We start from the raw sequence: 23,628 nt of genomic DNA on the forward strand, positions 1-23,628 counted from the left end.
AAACTCAGCTCACTGCAACCTCTGCCTCCCAGGTTCAAGCAATTCTCCTGTCTCAGCCTCCTGAGTAGCTGGGATTACAGGCATGTGCCACCACACCTGAGTAATTTTGTATTTTTAGTGGAGATGGGGTTTCTCCATGTTGGTCATGCTGGTTTCAAACTCCTGACCTCAGGTGATCCACCCGCCTCGGCCTTCCAAAGTGCTGGGATTACAGGCATGAGCCACCATGCCTGGCCTAAAACTTTTACTATATCATCCCATTCTCTCCTGGCCTGTAAGGTTTCTGCTGATAAATCCACTGTTAGTCTCATGGGGATTCTTTTATATGTTACTAGATGCTTTTCTTTTGCTGTTCTTAGAATTTTCTCTTTGTCTTTGACTTTTGATAGTTTGACTATAATGTACCATGGAGAAGACCTTTCTAGGTTGTATCTATTTGTGGATCTCTTAGCTTCCTGTATCTGGATGTCTAAATCTCTTGCTAGACCTGGGAAATTCTCAACTAGTCTGTCTTTAAATAGATTTTCTATACCTTTAGTCTTCTCTTCACCTTCTGGAACAACCAAAATTGTCTATTTGGTCAATCTGTAGTTTCCCACGTGTCATGTAGGCTTTGTTCACTCCTTTTTTTTTCTTTATTTTTGTCTGAATGGGTTATTTCAAAAGATCCGTATTCAAGTCCTGAGATTCTTTCTCCTGCTTGATGTAGTCTATTGTTGAAGCTCTTGAATGAATTTGCACATGTGGTGTAACAGTCATTTATTTTAATTTTCTGGATTGGCTTTCATAGGGGAAGACTTTTTCCTGAAGATGTATCTATGGTGTTGATTGGGTAGGATGCTTTAGCCTTGATTCTGGACGTATGCAGCAGTGTGGTCTTGGTATAATTTCTTCATCTGTAAACAGCACCAGTGGTGTCTGTGATTTCCTCAGTGGCTTAGTCTGTGATTGTTAGTGGAGTCTGTGGTGAGGTTTTACTGGGGATTGGCATGCCAGGTGGACCAGTCCTCTAGCCTGCGTGGTAGTGGTGGTGTGTCAAGCATGCCCATCCTTGGGCCCTGGGTGGCATACATGGGCACTAGTGTTAATGGGTTCAAATGGGCCAATTCTTGGACTTCCAAGGCTTGCTCAGGTCCTGGTAGTGGTAGTGGTGTGCTGGGTAGGTGGATAGGTCCTTAGACTCCTGGGCAGTATGCATGGCATGGGCAATGGCAATAGTGGTACTGGGATAACGCTTGGGCTCAATAGCAGCAGGCACTGGTGTTTTTTGTTTTTTGTTTTTTGTTTTTTGAGACGGAGTCTTGCTCTGTCACCCAGGCTGGAGTGCAGTGGCCGGATCTTGGCTCACTGCAAGCTCCGCCTCCTGGGTTCACGCCATTCTCCTGCCTCAGCCTCCCGAGTAGCTGGGACTACAGGCGCCCGCCACCTCGCCCGGCTAGTTTTTTTGTACTTTTTAGTAGAGACGGGGTTTCACCGTGTTCGCCAGGATGGTCTTGATCTCCTGACCTCGTGATCCGCCCGTCTCGGCCTCCCAAAGTGCTGGGATTACAGGCTTGAGCCACTGTGCCCGGCCTGGCACTGGTGTTAATAGTGGCTGCAATGGACTGGATGGGCCAGTCCTTGAGCCCTCAGGAGGAATGTACAGATACCAGCATTGATAGGGCAGAGAATCCCCAGGCCCCAGGCAATGTGCTCAGACACTGGCAGGGGTGCTGGGCCAGGCTTGTTTGACCTTTCCTCAGGCCCTCCAGTGGTACACTCAGGTGTCAGCAGTGGCGGGCAGGGTGGGGTGATCCCTAGGGCCCTGGCATGATGATTGGGTGGCTGCAGCTCCAGTGGTGGTGGGCAAGGGGAGCCTGTCATTAGGGCATGTGCAAGTGTGCTATAGCCCTGCTACTGGTGGGAGCAGAGCTGCTGTCCGTGGCAGCAGCTTCAGGCAGGTGGCTTTCAGGTTCCAGGGAGCTCACGGTTTGGCTTCTGGTGGTGGCAGTAGCTGCAGCCAAGAAAGCCAGTCCTCAGGGCACATGCAAATGTGCTGCAACCCTGTTGCTAAAGCAGCTGGGGTCACTGCCAGTGGCACACACTTCAGCCTAAGCAGAGGCTGCAGTGGACAGCAGCAGAGCCTGTCCTCAGAGCATGTGTGTGGCAGCCCTGCTGCTGGAAAGGGTGGAGTTGCTATCTGTTATAGCCACCTCAGGTAGGCAGTTCTTAGGCTCTGGGGAGCACATGCTTTGGCTCCCTTTGTCCCAGGAGCAACCTCCCTGGTGCACTGCACTGTTGTTTCTGGGGTGCAAGACACCGTGTGTGCTACAATGCTGGGGATCTGGCCACTCCACTGGGCACAACTGGCATCACACTGCTGCAGCCCTCCGGGTAAACACAAGAAGATGTAAGTAGGGTTCCAAGGATATGGAGTTGCAGGGGCTGTTGGACCCCAGGGCAGGATGGAGTCTGGTGGGGACCGGACTCTCAAAATGATGCCATGCTGTAGCTGCTTAGGACTCAGGGATGCATGGGACTTGGTGTGAGCTCCCTCTCTGGAGCAGGTTTCCAGGCAGCTCCATATTCTAGTCTCAGTGTCTGCAAGGACTAAAGGGTTCTCCCATGGCTAGGATTACAGGAGTTCACTGTGAGAATGTGGAACACTGGGGATCTCTCACCCTTTCCCAACACTGGGGAGCCTCTCTGGGCTCTCAGCCAATCTCAACCAAACTGACTGCCTTCCTTCCCTTTTATTCCATGTCTCAGGTGTTTCCTGTCACTTCTCTGTTGAAATCCATGTTCTCTCTCAGATGCTGTATTTGAAATGTGGTTATCTACTTGCTATTTCAGTTCTTTGTGGAGGAAGTAAGTGCCAGATGCCTCTAGTCAGCCATCTTGAAGCCCCTCCTCTTTTAATACTTTTGAAAGCACAATGGCCAACAGATCATTTTCCAGTTGAAAATGGAAAATAAATACTCTTAAAAGTATTTTATATTGTGTAAAAGTATTATATTTTGTGTCATTTCTAAAGTTAAAAAAAAAAAAAAAGTCCAGCAAGGCACAGTGGCTCACACCTGTAATCCCAGCACTTTGGGAGGCTAAGGCGGGTGGATCAGGAGATCAGGAGTTCAAGACCAGCCTGGCCAACATGGTGAAACCCTGTCTCTACTAAAAAAACAAAAACATTAGCTGGCCGTGGTGGCGGGCGCCTGTAATCCCAGCTACTCGGGAGGCTGAGGCAGGAGAATTGCTTGAACCCATGGATGGAGGTTGCAGTGAGCCAAGATCACACCACTGCACTCCAGCCTGGGTAGCAGAGCAAGACTCCGTCTCGAAAAACAAACAAACAAAAAAATCCTTTCCCCATGGGGAGGTCCTTTCTCCTGCCTTTAAAATATGCAGAAATCTCTCTCCTTTAAAATCCTTTCCTTAAACTGGATACCATTTCTAGCTATTACCGCTTCCCCACCCACTTTTTTTTTTTTGAGACAGGATCTCATTCTGTTGCCCAAGCTGGAGTGCAGTGGCATGATCACGGCTCACTGTGGTCTCAACCTTCCAGGCGCAAGTGATCCTCCCACCTCAGCCTTCTGAGTCTCTAGAACTACAGGTGTACGCCACCATGACTTGCTAATTTTTTTTTTTTTCTTTTTTTTTGAGACGGAACCTTGCTCTGTTGCCCAGGCTGGAGTGCAGTGGAGTAATCTCGGCTCACTTCAAGCTCCGCCTCCCGGGTTCATACCATTTTCCTGCCTCAGCCTCCCAAGTAGCTGGGACTGCAGGCACCCGCTACCACGCCTGGATAATTTTTTGTATTTTTAGTGGAGATGGGGTTTCACTGTGTTAGCCAGGATGGTCTTGATCTCCTGACCTCGTGATCCACCCACCTCGGCCTCCCAAAGTGCTGGGATTACAGGCGTGAGCCACCGTGTCTGGCTAATTTTTAAATTTTTTGTAGAAATAGGGTCTCCCTATGTTGCCCAGGCTGATCTCAAACTCCTGGGCTCAATTAGTTATTCTGCCTCAGCCTCCCAAAGTGCTGGGACTACAAGCGTGAACCACTGCGCCTGGTCCATCCCATTTTAAAAACTGCTGCCAAATGTCTCTAACAGGGCTAAACTCGGTGACTTCCCTCCAGTATTCTTAACCATTTGGCCCATTCCTCTATAGAAATTGCCCTCTTGAAATTTCTTGAAATTAACCAAATTTAATGAGCTCATCCTTTTTGTCATTTCTGTAGCATTTGAAATATTCACTACTCCCTCCTACCTGAAACTACCTCTGCTTAGACTTACGGGACACTCTGTCCTCTTGTTTCTTCTTACACCTTGGGGCAACTCCCTTCCCTTCCTCCCTTCCCTTCTCCAGTTATGTGCTAGACTTGATGCCATGCATTTCTGTTAGCTTCCACTGTGAGCATTTTCAAAATATTTTCCTCAGCCCTACATTTTTTTATGACTGTAGCAATCAACCTTATAATGATTTTTTTTTTTTTTTTTTTTTTTTTAGACAGGGTCTCGCTCTGTCCCTTAGGCTGGAGTGCAGTGGCGCCATCTCAGCCCACTGCAGCCTCAACTTCCAGGGGTCAAGGGATCCTCTCATCCTCTCAACTCAGCCTCTTGAGTAGCTGGGACTACAGGCACACACCACCATGCCTGGCTAATTTTTGTATTTTTTTGAAAAGATGGGGTTTCGCCATGTTGCCCAGGTTGGTCTCCATCTCGAACTCCTGGACTCAAGCAATCCGCCCATCTCAGCCTTCCTAAGTGCCGGGATTACAGGCATGGGCCACCACACCTGGCTGTTATAATGATTTTTAAATGTGTCCTTCCAATCTTAATTGCTTTCTTGAGCTGTAATTTCATAGCTTCAAATGTCTCCTTATATGGGGTGGGAAGGGTTTAGCTGCCTCCCCTGTTCTTCTCTCACAACTGTGATTTCTCCCATTATCCACACTCAAAAACATGAAATCCTATCATCCTGCTCCATTACCAAGTCTTGATTCATCTTTTCTCTGAAATTTTCTGGAATCCTTTACAATCCCACTTTACTTTACCACCATCAGCATCCAAGCTCTAGATTTCTGCAGAGCCTTCTAGTCTCAAGCAGCATCCATCCCAGGCCTTTCAATACATTGCCATCTGACCTGCCCTCCCACAGACCCTTTTCTTTATGGTCTTTTCTACCCCAAATCTTTTGCAGCCCCCTGCTTCTCACTGCCTATTGCAACAAAGCTAAACTCCTTGGCCTGACCTCCCAGAACTTGGTCTGTCCCTAGGAGTACCCGCTCCATGCTTATTTCTCGCAGCTTCCCCAAGTTCATTTCTGTTTTATTTAGACTTTTCCTAGTCTATGTCTGATTACCTCTATTTCTGAATCTTTAAGAGTGTCTCGCCCTTTATTTTCTGGCCATCCATATCTCCAAGGAGTATTGTTATTGATATCAGGTGAGATATCAATATACCTCAGGGTCTTTGCCATAGAATTTTAGAAGGTAATTATATACTTGTATATGACTCTAATTAGGTAAGTTATGTTAGTATTCTTCCTAATGATCATTAACTGTAAACTCCTAATTTTGTGCCCCACACTCTGCTAAGCAATTTACATGCACCATTTCACTTAACCTTCACAGTAACCCTGTTAATTCATTATTAGTGGTGTGAATTGTACATTGCTTAGTTTATGAAGCAATGGTTCAAAAGGAGAGCCATACAAGAAGATTCCACCATTTCTCTTTAGAGCGCTTTGTGTGTGTGTGTGTGTGTTTAATCACAACTTGAAAGAAAATGAGAATAACAAGTGGTTTCTAGCTGTGAGTCAATAATATAGGTAATTGTTAAATTCAGAACAAAGCAACTACAATAGTTTTAAGAGTTAACACAAATCTCTAAAGCTAGTACTGGTCTATATGATATTCCAACACATTTATGCAGTTTGTTTTTTGGGGGAGAGGGTGGGCAGCTCGGTGACTGGGGCTTTGTCCACAAAATCCACACTGGAAACCTAAGGGGTCTCTGCATCTAGCAATGCCAAAAACTATATCCCTGGAGTGGCATTCCTGCCCTGGCCCATGTAATCATCCTGAAATCAGCCAGGACGGACTGATACACACGTGCTGGGAGAGAGAGAGAGAGACTTAAAAACGGGCAAATTCATTGGCAGAGAGGGAGACCTGTAGATTCTAAGATTCATTCAGAAAGGCAAAATGAAGCCCTTGGGTGTTGGGGGTGGCCATATGTGCTTGCTAAAAGATGGGACACTGGAGTTTTTCATCGAGGGATAAGAAGGCACACTTCCTTGAAAGACAGGAAATTGACTTTGAGTCTCAGGCCTTTCTTGTCCTCCAACTAAAGCTGAGCCTTGCTAGGTAGGTGGGTTCGGGGCTGCTGTGCAATATCCTAGAGTGGACTCCAGCACCCACAGCCCTACTCCTTAACTCTTCCCCACCCCATGGGTACACACTTTAACTAGAGTCATCTCTCTGCTTTTATTTCATTCTTTGATTTAAGATTTCATATGAGCAGAGAGTACCTGGCTAAAAATTTGAAAATCACAGCACTAGTTCGTCTCCATTACATTACAGTTACAGTTCTAACATTTTACCCAGAATTTAATTCCATAGATATGAGAGAAGATAATGAAGGGGAAAACAGGCAATTTTCTAAGGCTTTTCTGATTCACCAAATATTCCCCAACTTGACATTGAACTTGGAGATTTCAACTCCAATTAGACATTTGTTTATTTGGCCCCAAATGTTTCCCCTCACTTTAAATGCGAGGTGATGTCATTTCACCCTAGCCAGTTCCTAGGAAGATGTCTCATTGGCAAATAAGCAGATCTTTAACACATTTTGCAAACCCATTGATTTGGGCAAGTATTAACAGAACTTAATAAGACATTTAACGGAGGCACTTTCTACTTGAAGCATTGCCTCCCATACCCTGATAAAACAATGAATACAATTACCCAATATGACTGATTATGATTACTTTCAGCACAAAATCACTGTCTACTTGACTTCATAACCAAAACGAAGCTTTTAATGGGCCATAAATTGCAAGGGAAATGTCAGCCACTTGGAATCTCTGGGCATTTGTCTTTTTCCTCTTGCTTTCAGTTTCTTACCTGGTCAGGCACATGCGCACAAAGTCTGCTGCATTTTCTGAGAAGTGGTCTGGTAAAGGAGGCATCAGCCCTCGGTGTGCTCCGATGTAAAACATGGCAGCCATCCTGTCCATGGAAGCCAGTGGAGGCTTCCCTGTAGCCATCTCAAACACAGTACAACCGATGCTCCAGATATCTGATTTCCTTCCATAGCCAGACTCATTGATGACTTCTGGGGCCATCCAATATGGAGTCCCATGCATGGACTTAAGCATGTCACTGTGGGTGCCATTTAAACCTGCCCAGGCCAAACGCTTGGCACAGCCAAAGTCAATCAGCTTTATTATTCCAGTTGGCATGAGCATAACATTATTTCCTTTTATATCGCGATGTACTACACAGTTCTCATGGAGATAAGCAACACCTTGCAGAATTTGTTTCGTATATTTACAGAACACCATCTCAGGCAATGGCCCAAAACGGTTTATAATACTAGAGATTGAGCCACCAGGGACAAACTCCATGAAAATGCTCACAGTGTTCTCTTGCAAGCATGTCCCCAAATAGGCCACAATGTTGACATGTTTCAGTGCTTTGAGCAAATCTACTTCTTCCTGTAGTTTCTGGTATTCCTTTTCAGTAGCTAATTTATCAGAGGTATCCAAAGCCACCTGTTTTACAGCTATTAGCTGCCCTTGGCTAGTGAGACCACAGTATACCTAGAAGCAAACCAATAATACCTTGTTATTAAATTAATGACATAACTCATTCACAAAATGCCTCAGGTGACACTTGACTTTCCCTTCTCTTCCTAAACCCTTGTCTTTCTCTAAGTCGATACCTCCCTTCCTAAATGCAAAGTATTTAAGCAAATTCAGTGTTTCAGTGGAGCCAAGATGGGTATGAGAAACATGGTGGATGGATGTCATATTGGCTTACAGTGGCTTGAATTGGCTAGAATCCTGGTTTCATTTTTCCCCAGCTGTATAACTTGGGATAAATGTCTAATCTTTTGACTTCAGTTTTTCTCATCTGTAAAACTGAGGTAACAATACTTGCCTCACAGATTTCTTTTTCTTTTTTTTTCTTTTTAGACAGGGCCTCACTCTGTTGCCCAGGCTGGAGTGCATTGGCACAATCACAGCTCATTGCAGCCTCAACTTCCTGGGCTCAAGCAATCCTCCCGCCTCAGCCTCCTGAATAGCTAGTAGCTAGGATCATAGGTGTGTGCCACCACACCTGGCTAATTTTTGTATTTAGTAGAGATGGGGTTTCACCATATGGTCAGTCCGGTCTCGAACTCCTGACCTCAAGAGATCCACCTGCCTCAGCCTCCCAAAGTGCTGGGATTACAGCGAGAGCCACCACACCTGGCCTACCTCCCAGATTTCTATGATGACTACATGAGATGGTGGTTTGGAAAAGCTCCTGACAATACGTAAAATAGAGCTAGTTCAGCTCCCAAGCTCTCTGGAGCGAGGAGACAGGCCCTGGAAATCACCCTTGTGATGTAATCTCAGTGGTTTTGTGTCTTCCTATCTTCTCACTGATTCCTGAAACGTCCCCATCTGGAGACAGCACAAGTCTTATTTGGGGGCCAGCCTTTTCTTTACTCGTCTATGTAAATAACTATCTAAAGTGCTAGGGTTTAGATATATAATGTTTGTACATATTTAAGAGGTACATGTGATATATTAATACATGCATAGAATGTGTAACGATCAAGACAGCGTGTTTAGGACATCCATCACCTTAAACATTTGTCATTTTCTTTGTGTTGGGGGCATTTCAAATCTTCTAGCTAATTGGAAATACACAATATATTGTTGTTGACTATAGTCACCCTACTGTGTTATCAAACACTAGAACTTATTTCTTCTATCTGACTGTACGTTTGTACCCACCTGTCTTCACCCCCCACCCTCCAAGATCTCTTACACAATTCACAAAATGTAAGGAACATCTTTTGTTTTTGCCATCTACCAATGATTCTCCAAACTTCCAGTAACATATTCAGCTGTTGAAGGAAGATATTTTATTTTTATTTTTATTTTTTTGAGACGGAGTTTTGCTCTGTCGCCCAAGCTGGAGTGCAGGGGCGCGATCTCGGCTCACTGCAAGCTCCGCCTCCCAGGTTCACGCCATTCTCCTGCCTCAGCCTCCTGAGTAGCTGGGACTACAGGCGCCCACCACCATGCCCTGCTAATTTTTTGAATTTTTAGTAGAGATGGGGTTTCACCGTGTTAGCCAGGATGGTCTCTATCTCCTGACCTCGTGATCTGCCCGTCTCGGCCTCCCAAAGTTTTGGGATTACAAGCGTGAGGCACTGCGCCCGATCAAAGGAAGATATTTCTTTCCCATTGGACTTGAACCTGGGAGGATGAGAGGCTAGAAATGCAGTGGCCATTGTATCGCTATATGTGCCTGAGAAAGAGCCAGACAGAGAGAGAGACCAGATCCTGATGACATCGTCTGACTCCTGAAGCCACCTGAGCCCAGAGCCTGACCTATTCTAGACCTTTCGATTGGATAAAGCAGTAATGGTCCTTTCCCTCAGTGCTTGGATTTTCTGTTACTTCAACTGAAAGAGTTCTAAGTAAAAGAGTGCTTGCCAGAGGAAGCAGGGAGGATGACTGGGGAGTGAGGGGGGCGGAGGGAGGGACTGTGGAGGGGTGGGGAGTGCTGATTTCAAGTTTCCAGTTTAACTTACTGTGCCATAGGCTCCCTTTCCAAGAATCTCACCCTTGGTCCATAGGATAGGTTCTTCAGACTTTAAACTATTTTCAGAAAATGTCATCTTTTCATTTGAGATGAGAAATTTCTCCTCCCTGTCATATGTCCTGAGCCCATTACTATGCCTCTGGAAGAATGAGACAAAAGGAAAGATGACCATTAAACCAAGTCACTGGGATGGAGAGAAAGGGGTGAGAGTAAAGTCTTCTTTTCATGTTCCCGTCTGTGGCCACTCTTAAAGGTAACTTCTAGAGACACATTGTTCCCCCAAATGACCACGTAGTGTATCTTAGCTGTGTCCTTCAGCCTTGTTAATTATACACATTTTAAAACCACATCTTGCTCTGTATATTTTATAGGAGGAGATCTTAGGCCTGTTCATCTCAGGCCCCACATGAGCCTGCAGCTACTAACCACTGTCTTTTGAGAATGATCTTTCACAAGGTCCCTATCATGACAGAATATGTTAATGTGTGCCATCTCCTCAGCCCCCTAACCTCAACTCTCCTCAAAATTCCCATTATCATGGTCAACTTGCTCCTAAACACAGCCTAGTTCAGAGAGAGAAACATACGCAGAGCTGGACACATACATAGAGACACACATACTCATACACACATATTCATATGTGTGTTCACACAAATGTACACACACATAAACATAAATGATATATAATCCATAAACATACATGCACACATATACATCACATATATACATACACATATGTACTGAGAGATAATATACAAACCAACAATGGCCAGACCATATATAAAAATAGAACTCTGACCTACAGTGTGCAGCAACCAACCCAGGAAATCAACCCATTATCTACAGTAACCAAACCAGGAAGCCAGTTTACCATCTGCAAGTCAGACTTGCGGGAAGTCAGACTAGTATCTCTAGCAAACAGTCCAGGAAGCTATGGGATAATTCTTTACCTTGTATGTTCTTCTGACCAACTATTTAAAATAATTATTCCTGGCTGGGTGCAGGGGCTCACGCCTGTAATCCCAGCACTTTGGGAGGCCAAGGCAGGTGGATCACGAGGTCAGGAGTTCCAAGACCAGCCTGGCCAAGATGGTGAAACCCCATCTCTTCTAAAAATACAAAAATTATCCAGGCGTGGTAGCAAGTGTCTGTAATCCCAGCTACTCGGGAGGCTGAGGCAGCAGAATTGCTTGAACCCAGGAGGCGGAGGTTGCAGTGAGCTGAGATCGCACCACTGCACTCTAGCCTGGGCAACAGAGCAAGACTCCATCTCAAAAAAAAAAATTATTCCTGATCCTGATACAGTGTGGATGTAGTGTACTATAACCTGAGTTAGCGTTCAATACATAATATTTCAGCTTAACTACTGTTTCTGTCTTTAGAATTTCAGTTTGGGAGGCTCGTGTACTTTAGTGAAAATGATAACAAAGAAAACTCGACTATCTGTTGATCTTCTTCCCCACTCCATGCCCACTCCCATGCCAAACAAAATTTTTTAAAATCTTATTTCAGGATTTTTGCTTACACTTCCATGAGAACAATGGCTGAGTCTTGTACAGCACTATGCTCCTAGCTCTTGGCCCACTGCCAGAAACACAGTAGGCATCAATAATAATTTTGCATTAAAGTAGTGAATCATCTGGCAGCAAATGCTCAGGTGTAGGGACTCTAAGAAATGTACATTTCATGTCTTCATATGAACAAAATGGTGAGCCACTTCTGGACCATGTTCATTTCTTTCTATCTCACATACCTAGAGCAATGTCTTGCCTATAATTATCTCTCTGCTGACAGTTGGAAATGATATGCTGTTGATTGAAAATGTCATCATTGAATAAAATACTGACCTATTTGAATGGTTTTGCTAAATTAATTTAACCAAACTGATTTCATTGCAATGTCAAGCTAGCTAAATTCCAGAAGTGAGGCAGCATAATGAAAACATCTTAGCCTGGGAGTCAGAGGACCTGAATTCCAACCTTGTGATCAAACAATGAGACCTTGAAGAAACTATTTAATTGTGTAGGGTTTATAATTCCTCATTTGAAAATAAGGGGTTTGAACCAGATTATCTCTGAGGTCCTTCCCACCCCAATGAATCTCGGATTCTAATTTTACCAACCTGCATTTTGACATTTGTTGTCCCTCTGTCCATTTCTTTTGGGGTACTTCCTCTCTGACTGAGGATACAATTTAGGTTTTCAGGATCGGTTCCATTTGCCATTTTTTGGCAAGAGTTGTTATCTTTCTCATCAAGAGCTAATAACTCTGCAGCTAGACAACCTAATAGTTCATCTGTCAATTCCTCATTATTTACAGAGTCCGGAATTCCTTGGGAAATTGAATTTGTGCCATTTAAAGTTTTTCCAAACGTTTGATAAGTGATTGACTTATTTGCTAAACTATCATGATCTAAATAATGTATCCAATATTGATATGTCTGCGAAGATGCACTTTCTTGTTTTTCTTGGAAAGAGAAATTTGCAAGTGTTTTAGACTGATCTGAAACACTATCAAACTCTAGATCATTAGTTGAAATTCGGCTGGCATTTACTTTACTAAAAGATGCTGTATTCTGCTTTTCTTGCTGTACATACTTGTTAGAATTCTTCTCACTTGGCACTGCCCAGCTGTTTTCCGAAGGGATAAATGAGATCTGGTGATGTAGCTCTTCAAGTTCTTGCAGATCTCTGAGGCTTGTGGTGAGTATTTGATTGTTAGAAATGTCTCTATCGCCCATAGACTCTTCCACAGAAACTTCTTTAACAATGGATAAATCTGAGACAGGAGGGAATTCATTCTGTTTCATGGACTGCTCAGGTGTCTGAGCCAAGTTCATGGGATGAATTTCATCTTGGAAAGATAGAAACTCATTTCCTGAAGACTTAATCTGCCAGTCTGGTTCTGAAATATCATCTCCGTTTTCAATGTCATGTAGGTTGCTACGTACAGCCTTGGAACTCTTTTCTTTAGAAATTAAGCCTTTGTGCTCTTGTTTAATGCCAAATGAAGGCTTTGGGGGTTTCATATGTGTTTTTTTCTGAGAAAGTCTTGTTCTGATATTGCTGCTCCTCTCACTGTGTGAAGATCGACATTTATTGGTGATACATCTGCCTGATGGAGCCGAACATATCTCACGGTAATATTTGTTTTCATCCCTTTCAGCCTCTCGCACATGACAATAAACAGGGGTCCCAAACATTTCATAGATTCCAGGTCCATTAGCAGTTGAATTGATTTCTTGGAACATATCACTATACTTAAGATCTAGGTAATTTAGTCTTGGCTCTGCCGGTTGAACAGAAAGAGGAACACATGACTTTTGTATTCCTGGATTTTTACATATGCAAGGAAATGATTGCTTTTTAGGTTTCTGAGTCCGGTGAGTTGATTGCTTCTTTGCTATCTGTGGTATTCTCTTTTGAAACCTGGGCAATTGCCAAGGCCTAGGGTCAACAAGTCCCAAAGCAGGGAAAATTTGTGCTTTTATGCTGGCTTTTTGCATGGTAGGCTTAATGGGACCTTCAGTAGAAATCAGGAAATTCGGAGGTGTCTTCTTAATTGTCTTAGTCTTTGAATCCAACTTACTTCTATGGGAATTCATCTCATGCTTGTCATTTTCTTGGTGTACAAGTATGTTGACACTATGGTTGTTATGAATGGTTCTCTTTCTTTTTTGGAGGCTTGGTTTGGCTATTGCTGGTTCCTTGGGGCTTCCATCCACAGGGAAGGTGATGTGGATAAGAGGCACCATCCCACTCATTTCTGGTTTGGCTCCTTCTGCTATTGATATTTTTATGTTTGTCTCCATGCTGCTACGACCTTCCGGGAGTTTATCAATGGGGTCATCAAAGAATACATTGGATAAGCTTTTAAGTACAGTACACTCTTCTAAAATATTGTTTGGTTCCATTGCTTCACCTTTATGTAATGAAGCTCTTTTTGAAGCAGCTTTATTATTTCTCATCTCTTCATCCTGGCTTGGAGTTATTTCTGAATGCTGGGCTTCTTGGAACTTGCTTGGAATGGTACGTACTATTTCTGAATCTTGTTCATAGTTTTTGGCTACTGACCTCTCATTCTTTCTTGATGAAAGATATTGAGAGTTCTCTTCTTCAGCTTTTCTCGTTTTACTCCCATGGCAGTCAATATCCTCTTCCCTATCTGCAGGAATATTGCCTTCCTTCAAATTCTCAAAAGACACCGAAGACTGCCCTTTTTCAAGGTGGATGATTTCAATTTTGTTACATTCTTCTATTTCCTTGGATTTCCAGTTCTCCTCCATCTCCAGGCATTGTCTGTGATGGTTAACCTTAGGAAAGGAGCATATGTTTCTTGACCAAATGAAGCCATCAGAAGACCTGAGAGTCGAATCCATCAACAACTTAACTAGGGCTCCTGGAGGCTTATTTGTTGGGCTAAGCTCATCAGATTGACGAACAGACGCTGAGAGCTTAGGCACAAAAGATGTGAGGCTTGGAATTTTTCTTTCTTTCTCTTTTGGAAACTTGTGATTTCGGGGGATACTAAGGACACCAGATCGTGTGGGCAAGAGTGACCGTGGTGGCAGAGGGAACTAAAAGGAAAGAGAGAAAAAGCTATGAATGCAGAAACATATGTAAATATCATGCTAACTGGTTTAAAGTAGTCTAAAGAGATTATAATATCCTTTTAAAGAAGGCTTTTAAAGTACAAAGCTAGCCTGGAGATCACAATTTTTTTTTTTTTTTTTTTTTGAGACAAGGTCTCACTCTGTCACCCAGCCTGCAGTGTAGTGGAATAATCACAGCTCACTGCAGCCTTAACTTCCCGGGCTCAAGCGATCCTCCCACCTTAGCCTCCTGAGCAGCTGGGACTACAGGCGTGTGCCACCATGCCCGGCTAATTTTTTAATTTTAGTAGAGACGAGGTCTCTCTATGTTGCCCAGACTGGTCTCAAACTCCTGGCCTCAAGCAATCCTCCCACCTCTGCCTCCCAAAATGCTGGAATTACAAGCATGAGCCACTATGCCTGGAAAGATCACAATTTTTAAAACTAAAACCTCATTCCCAATATTTTTTTTAGAACCAATTTAAAACAACACATTTTTTTAAGGTTTTAAAACAATTTTTTAATTTTTTAATTTTTTTTTTTTTTTTTTTTTTTTTTTGAGACGGAGTCATGCTCTGTCGCCCAGGCTGGAGTGCAGTGGCCCGATCTCAGCTCACTGCAAGCTCCGCCTCCCGGGTTCACGCCATTCTCCTGCCTCAGCCTCCCAAGTAGCTGGGACTACAGGCGCCCGCCACTTCGCCGGCTAGTTTTTTGTATTTTTTAGTAGAGACGGGGTTTCACCATGTTAGCCAGGATGGTCTCGATCTCCTGACCTCGTGATCCGCCCGTCTCGGCCTCCCAAAGTGCTGGGATTACAGGCTTGAGCCACCGCGCCCAGCCAATTTTTTAATTTTTTAATATTTTTTATTATACTTTAAGTTCTAGGGTACATGTGCACAACGTGCAGGTTTGTTACGTATGTATACATGTGCTATGTTGGTGTGCTTCAAAACAACACATTTTAAAACCAGAATTATTATAGATGCAAATATTCATGGTTATATATTTTTAAACGAAGGCCCTATAATGTAAATGGTAAAAATTTAAGATAAGAAGCATTTTATTTCTCTTCCTTTTTCTTTTTACTTTCCATAGAATTGATTTAAGATTTTTGAAATCCCACTCAGAACAGTTTAAAGTTGTTGTTAAAATACCTCAAAAATTACCAGTTATTGACTAACTCAGAATTTGTATCTGAAACACAACTACTTACCATCATTTTGCTGAATTATTTTGTGAATGAAATGTACAAAATTTCTTTTTTGTGGATGAAAGGAAAATGGATGCCTTTCATTTCTCCTTTGCCCTCTATTTTCAAACTAAGCTAGTTTTTATTATCATCCTGTAGAGGTCAGTGTAACCCAATGTATAATTTTTTTTTTTTTTTTTTTTTTTTTTTTTTTTGAGGCGGAGTCTTGCTCTGTCGCCCAGGCTGGAGTGCAGTGGCGCGATCTCGGCTCACTGCAAGCTCCGCCTCCCGGGTTCCCGCCATTCTCCTGCCTCAGCCTCCCGAGTAGCTGGGACTACAGGCGCCGCCACCACGCCCGGCTAATTTTTTTGTATTTTTAGTGGAGACGGGGTTTCATTGTGTTAGCCAGGATGGTCTCGATCTCCTGACCTCGTGATCCGCCCGTCTCGGCCTCCCAAAGTGCTGGGATTACAGGCTTGAGCCACCGCGCCCGGCCCCCAATGTATAATATTAAGCTTTGTAGGCAGTAAGCTATGAACTCCTTAACTTTATGCTTCTTTTCATTGTGGTCTTTTCCTGTGTATACAGACTCAGTACCTATTTATATCACAATATTTAAAGGCATGGGTCATGGGTAGTAATTGATAAATATATGTTTAATTTTCATTCTATCGCCACGTACGTGTAGGAAGGAAGGAAATGGAACTTGACTCTAGAAACTTAGGCATTAAAAGTAGATGAGATGTAGTGTAGGTCCCAGTTTTACTGTCTGGATGATTTTCCCCATTTCTTCAAAATGACTTAGGAAATAAAGGCAGATTCACCCAGTGCTTAACCATCTGCCTAGTAATGGCCATTACATTTTTTTAGGTCAGTAAGTTTCTTTTTACAATGCTAAGCAGTACCTATGCGTAAGTATTTCTCAAAGGCTCATAGGAAAAGAAGGGTCAGGTAGTTGAGAAACTAAGAATTGCAAGTATCTTTCCAAAAACTTATAAATTAGACAACTAGGAAAACCTTTCCACCACTGGCAATTGCCTAATTTCTAGATAGGTTGAAAAAAGACAAATTAAAATATGTCTGGCCAGGTGTGGTGGCTCATGCCTGTAATCCCAGCACTTTGGGAGTGCAAGGAAGGTGGATCACTTGAGGTCAGGAGTTCGAGACCAACCTGACCAACATGGTGAAACCCCATCTCTACCAAAAATACAAAAATTAGCTGGGCGTGGTGGCAGGTGCCTGTAATCGCAGCTACTCAGGAGGCTGAGGCAGGAGAAATGCTTGAACCCAGGAGGTGGAGGTTGCAGTGAGCTGAGATTGCACCACTGCACTCCAGCCTGGGCAACAGAGACTCTATCTCAAAAAAAAAAAAAAAAATGTCTAAGGGAGCTATTCAGCTCATTATGTAATGAGAACAGAAACACTCCAGAAAAGCATTGCACCTGGCAAGGCGTAATTTTCCCAGGAATGATTTGCTACTCTAGGAACTACATGTGAGTTGTTGTTTTTCCAAGAAACACAGTTGACCCTTGAACAACACAGCTTTAAAATGTGCAAGTCCACTTACATGTGGATTTTCTTCCTCCTCTGCTACCTCTGTGACAGCGAGACCAAGCCCTCCTCTTCCTCCTCCTCAGCCTATTCAACGTGGGGACAATGAGGATGAAGATCTTTATGCTGCTCCACTTCCACTTAATGAAGAGTAAATATATTTTCTCTTCCTTAGGATTTTCTTTTGTTGTTGTTGCTGGTTTCTTTCTTTCTTTCTTTCTTTCTTTCTTTCTTTCTTTCTTTCTTTTTTTTTTTTTTTTTTTGAGACGGGGTCTTGCTCTGTGGCCAGGATGGAGTACAGTGGCGCGATCTTGGCTCACTGCAGCCTCTGCCTCCCAGGTTCAAGCAGTTCTCCTGCCTCAGCCTCCCGAGTAGCTGGGATTACAGGCACACGCCACCATGCCCAGCTAATTTTTGTATTTTTAGTAGAGATGGTGTTTCACCATGTTGGCCAGGCTGGTCTCGATCTCTTGACCTCGTGATCCACTGCCTTGGCCTCCCAAAGTACTGGGATTATAGGCATGAGTCACCGCACCTGGTCCCTTACGATTTTCTTAATAACATTTTATTTTCTTGGCTTTTTTGTAAGAATACAGCATATAATACATGTAACACACAAAAGGTGTGTTAATCAACTGTGTATGTTATCAATAAGGCTCTGGTCAACAGTAGGCTATTGCAGCCAGGTGCGGTGTCTCACACCTGTAATCCTAGCACTTTGGGAGGCTAAAGGGGAGTATTACTTGAGGCCAGGAGCAAGACCAGTGTGGCCAACACAGTGCGACCCTGTCTCTACACAAAACAAAACAAAACAAAACAAAACAAAACAAAACAAAAAAACCGGTAGGCTATAAGTAGCTAAGTTTTAGGGGAATCAAAGGTTATGTGTGGATTTTTGACTGTGTTGGGGACATCAGTGACCCTATTCCCTGCATTGTTGAAGGGTCAACTGTAATTGCTGAGGATTTGGTTCTAAATTACTTGATAGAGTTTTTTGGTTTTAATTCTCAGTCAATAATGCTAGCACTAATCTTACCTCGATGCTTTGGCCACTGTACTTCACATCAGAGGTCGAAGACTCTACAACAAGAAAAAAAATAACTGTATATTCTTAGTAGTAGAGAGAAAACAGTCTCAAGCCACAGTCTGCCGGTGAAGTAGTGCAGATGCTAAGGGGTCTGAGGAAAAGCTGTAGATATTGGAGGCTTCCCCTGTGGAATTCACACAGAGGTGAACTCATTACGCAAAACTTCAGGCCACTGCCACTAGCAGGGGTTGCTGTTTTATATTTCTATCTCTATTCTGAGAGAAAACCCGAGATCTCTGGACCGCAGAGCAGACCATTGATCACTCACAGAACATTGTAATGTCAGTTCCCCACATCCCAGTTCCTCACAGGGCAACGTGATGAGAGCCGGGTGTCGACCTGCGTAGCTGGTAGAGTTGCATCACAGGAGGGAGCCCTGGAATGATGAGACTCAGGGGGTGGATTGGGTGGGTGGCACTTTAGCCCGTCTTTCCCTCCAGAGAAAGAGAGAACTTTCCTATGAATTGTAAGCAAATGCCTCCAGGAGAAAGGTGACTCTGTGTTTTATTACCCTAGAATATAAGCAAACAGCTTTTGGGGAAATCAGTCTCTAAACCTCTCTGGAGCAATACACTAACTTCTGAGGCATTTTTGCTGTTCAATCATCTTCTGACTGGTTTCCTAGTGTTTTTTGCTTAGAAAGCCTGAACTGTTGGCCGGGCGCGGTGGCTCAAGCCTGTAATCCCAGCACTTTGGGAGGCCGAGACGGGCGGATCACGAGGTCGGGAGATCGAGACCATCCTGGCTGACACGGTGAAACCCCGTCTCTATTAAGAAATACAAAAAAAAAAACTAGCCGGGCGAGGTGGCGGGCGCCTGTAGTCCCAGCTACTCGGGAGGCTGAGGCCGGAGAATGGCGTGAACCCGGGAGGCGGAGCTTGCAGTGAGCTGAGATCCGGCCACTGCACTCCAGCCTGGGCGACAGAGCGAGACTCCGTCTCAAAAAAACAAACAAACAAACAAACAAAAAAAACAAGAAAGCCTGAACTGTGCAGAAATGTGAAAATATTCTTATATGTGTCTCCCAACAGTTGTTTAAACTAGATCAACCACAAACTCTGAAAGGTGAGTGTGAGGAAGACTCACCCAGGTAATGAGATGGGACTTACTAGGTAGTATAAAACCTGGAAGTTGTTCTCTTCTTACCAAAAAGTCAGAATGATCCCCAAAACCCCACGCACCACCACCACCATCTCTGCATAGTTTGGACTGTCTAAAGCTGAAGCCAAAAGCTCCAGTGTCTCCAGGGTCAAAACAGAAATGGATGAAGTGGGACAGCAAGGCACAGCAGTAAATGGAGATCATATGCCCCAACTAAAGGGGCATCATTACCCAGCTCTCAGTGACGTCATCCAATCCAGATGGGTAATTCAGCACTGCTAGATCTTCCAAGAGAAGCCAGAGAGCTGCAGATTTTTTTTTTTTTTTTTTTTTTTTTTTTTTTTTTTTTGAGACGGAGTCTCGCTCTGTCGCCTAGGCTGGAGTGCAGTGGCAGGATCTCAGCTCACTGCAACCTCCGCCTCCTGGGTTCAAGTGATCCTCCTGCCTCAGCCTCCTGAGTAGCTGGGATTACAGTCACCTGCCACCATGCCCGGCTAAGTTTTTGTATTTTTTTTTTTTTTTTTTTTTTTTAGTAGAGACAGGGTTTCACTATGTTGGCCAGGCTGGTCTCGAACACCTGACCTTGTGATCCACCCACCTCAGCCTCCCAAAGTGCTGGGCTTACAAGCGTGAGCCACCATGCCCGGCCCAAGCTGCAGATTTTATGTGAAATCTCCTTCCCCTACCCTTGCTTATTTATTTGAAAGTTTTATAATTTTAATTTTTTGTATAGATAGGGTCTTACTATATTGCCCAGGCTGGTCTCAAACTCCTGGGCTCAAACAATCCTCATACCTTGGCTTCCCAAAGTTCTGGGATTCCACGTGTGAGCCACTGGGACTGGCCTCCCCTCCCTGGTTTTTCAATGTTGTGAGGGTCAAACAAATGTCTGTAGGTCCATTTCAGCCACAGGCTGTCATTCTGAAGTTTCACACAGAGAGAAAAAGACTTCTTTAAGATTTAACACAGTAGAAAAGCCAATCCCAGGTGAAAAACAAGTCACCTAAGAAGAGGACCCCAACAGGAGGGGCCACAGGCATTCCCCTTGGACACAGCTGGCCATGGCACCCCCACTTCATTCTTAATGCATTTACTCAACAATTTTTTTTTTTTTTTTTTTTGAGACGGAGTCTCACGCTGTTGCCCAGGCTGGAGTGCAGTGGCGCGATCTCGGCTCACTGCAAGCTCCGCCTCCTGGGTTCACGCCATTCTCCTGCCTCAGCCTCCGGAGTAGCTAGGACTACAGGCGCCCGCCACCGCGCCCGGCTAACTTTTTGTATTTTTAGTAGAGACGGGGTTTCACTGTGGTCTCGATCTCCTGACCTTGTGATCCGCCCGCCTCGGCCTCCCAAAGTGCTGGGATTACAGGCTTGAGCCACCGCGCCCGGCCTACTCAACAATTATTTACTGAGTGCCTACTGAGTGGCCAACGCTGTCCCAGAAGATGGCAATTTATAGTTGTGAGCAGGAAAGACAGATCTTTGCTCTTTGCTCCCAGGGGTTGCATTCCGGAGGTTGAGGTTTCATTGAAAAGATGTTAGAAGTTAATCCAGAAATACAATTGAATATAATTTATAGTTGGGTACATATGGATAACATCCTGAGTTTTTTTAAAAAAACTCCTTTCAAGTATTCTTATCAATATTTGGATAAATATTATCCAATATTGGTCAGGAATTATGTGTGGTAAAGACTTCTGGTGGGAATGCAGAGGCAAGATCTTTCTGGTAGGTAATTTGACAACATGTGTCCAAGCCTTTTTTAAATGTGTAGAGACCAGCCTGAGCAACATAGTGAGACTCCATCTCTACAAAAAATGTTAGAAGTAGCCAGGTGTGGTGGCATGCACCTGTACTTCCAGCTACTCAGGAGGCTGTGGCGGAGGATCACTTAAGCCTGGGATATCGAGAATGCAGTGAGCCATGTTTGCAACACTGCATTCCAGCATGGGTGACAGAGCGAGACCCTATCTCCAAACAAGTAAATAAAATAAAATGAGTACAGAGTTCCAATTAAAAATGGCAGATTGAATTTACAAGCTTTTCTCCAGTCCCTCCACAAATCACACTAAAATCACAGCAAAGGAATTAAAAAATTAAAAAAAAATTAAATAAGGACAAAAAAATAAAAACACCCAAATGATAAAACAACAGATGAGCAATATCAACATTTTGGACAGAGAAAACTATATGGACGAATAATAACTGATTGAATTGTCAGCTTTCTGTGTTCTGCCCGATGCTTGCAAGGGGAGAGCCCAACCAGAAATAAGAATCTCGGAAAGGAATGGGAACTGAAGGTACTTCCAAAGACAGGGATGCAGGCAAGACTGAAACGAGAGGGTGCTCATAAGCCTGTGCTGGAATAAGTCCCAGATTCCCTGCCCTGTCCACTATGAGGATTTACTCTTCTCCTTTCCTGCAGATGACTGGAAGTTTATTCCCTGGAGGGCTTGAAACAAAGATGCTAAGGAGCTGGGTATGGCTGAGAGCAGAAATGGGGTGCTGGAGTGAAAACATGAGGATTAAGGAGAAGTGTACACACGGAAATATGAACCCTATTCAGTGCCAAGAACGTTGCCTCTAATAACCTGCAGGCAGGCACTTGGTTTCTCTCTCTGGGGAAAACTAGCTGAGAGAAAAGGTCCATCAATCTATACAAGCTGACACTTGGGAATCCCTCTACCAATCGTCCAGTTCTCCACCTATTCAACTCCCTTGAGGCCCATTCAACAAGCTCACTCAAACATACAGAACTTTTTAGTGAAACCCTTTAGATACAAATAGACAAGATTCAACTGATATGTAGGGAAACGCTCCAATATGAAAATACAGAGAACATATCAAACTGAAAGAAAGAAAGGAGCTCAGAAGAATTAGAGACAACAAACAAACAACTCTGTCATTCATATTCTCCGTGTACCCTTTCTCAAGAAGCTGCTGGGAAATATGCCCTGGTAAATGAGGATTAAGTGAAGCAGGGAAGCCAGACAAGGTGGCTCAAGCCTGTAATCCCAACACTTTGGGAGGCCAAGGTGAGTGGATCACTTGAGCCCAGGAGTTCAAGACCAGCCTGGGCAATATAGTGAGACTCCATCGCTAAAAAAGAAATGTTTTTAAAGTAGCTAGGCCTGGTGGTGCATGCCTGTAGTCCCAGCTACTCAGGAGGCTGAAGAGGGAGAATGGCTTCAGCCCAGAAGACGGAGGTTGCAGTGAGCTGAGATCGCGCCACTGCACTCCAGCATGGGTGACAGAGTCAGACTTTGTCTCAAAAAAAAAAAAAAAAAAAAAAAGGAAAGGAAGATTAAGCCACATATCCAGTAGACAGGGATTCAACACAGCAAGGAGGCAAAGGAATTCCCAGGATGACACGAAGGGAATCTCAGATGGGCGGCTGGGCAGTAGATCCAGAGAGCAGGTGGTGCGGAGTAAAACTGGAGGCCAGGAGGGTCCAGGAGCAATGTCTCCAAAAACAAAAGGAACCAACAGATTGCCTGATATCTAATCACCTGTACTGAGATTTGTTTTACAGGTGCAATACCCAGGATGGGATGAATTAGTAACAGATATACAAAGAGTAAGTAAATGAAGAAATGAAGTGGTTATTACCGAGATAAATACAATGTCTAAAAGGAGAGGAAATGTAATCAACACACTATGGAGCTCAGCTGCAAATAATATTTTACCTTAGTCATAATAACAGAGACATTGAATATTGATTTCAAAAAAATAAACACAGGCCAGGCGTGGCGGCTCGCACCTGTAATCCCAGCACTTTGGGAGGCCAAGGCAGGTGGATCACGAGGTCAGGAGATCCAGACCATCCTGGCTAACACGGTGAAACCCCGTCTCTACTAAAAATACAAAAAATCAGCCGGGCATGGTGGCGGGCGCCTGTAATCCCAGCTACTCAGGAGGCTGAGGCAGGAGAATGGCGTGAACCCGGGAGGTGGAGCTTGCAGTGAGCCGAGATCGCGCCACTGCCCTCCAGCCTGGGTGACAGAGCGAGACTCCGTCTCGAAATAAATAAATAAATAAACAAACAAACACAAAGATTGGGAAAACTGGGCATTGCTTGTGTGTGAGGCAAGTAATGTAAAAGTAATAAATCTTAACAGATGAAGCCCAAACTGGACAATCAATAAATACCACTCTAAACATGATATGTAGCAATATGAAAGCATACACTAGAAGAAACAGTCTTGTACTAGCTGTACTTTTTTTTTTTAAGAGATGAGGTCTCACTCTGTCACCCAGGCTGGAGTGCAATGGACTAATCATCATCCACTGTCGCCTTGG

At 43.9% G+C, this 23,628-nt stretch overlaps 1 protein-coding gene across 6 annotated transcripts in view; it reads right to left on the minus strand.

The window, feature by feature from the left end:
* The window catches only part of LOC105492553 (mitogen-activated protein kinase kinase kinase 19), an 83,617-nt gene that overhangs the window by 8,783 nt on the left and 51,206 nt on the right, over positions 1–23,628 (minus strand). For 4 of the 6 annotated variants that reach the window (XM_071072644.1, XM_011759769.2, XM_071072642.1 and 1 more), the window contains 4 exons: positions 18,179–18,222; positions 11,934–14,387; positions 9,801–9,950; positions 7,112–7,809 (listed from right to left, as the gene is read on the minus strand). In XM_071072644.1, coding sequence (XP_070928745.1) covers positions 7,112–7,809; positions 9,801–9,950; positions 11,934–14,387; positions 18,179–18,222 — 3,346 coding nt within the window. Of the gene's footprint in view, positions 1–7,111; positions 7,810–9,800; positions 9,951–11,933; positions 14,388–18,178; positions 18,223–23,628 lie in introns of those variants that run through there. The other 2 variants (XM_011759772.2, XM_071072643.1) reach the window with 2 other exon arrangements.

This window comes from Macaca nemestrina, chromosome 11 (genome assembly GCF_043159975.1).
Source record: "Macaca nemestrina isolate mMacNem1 chromosome 11, mMacNem.hap1, whole genome shotgun sequence".
Lineage (NCBI taxonomy): Eukaryota > Metazoa > Chordata > Mammalia > Primates > Cercopithecidae > Macaca > Macaca nemestrina.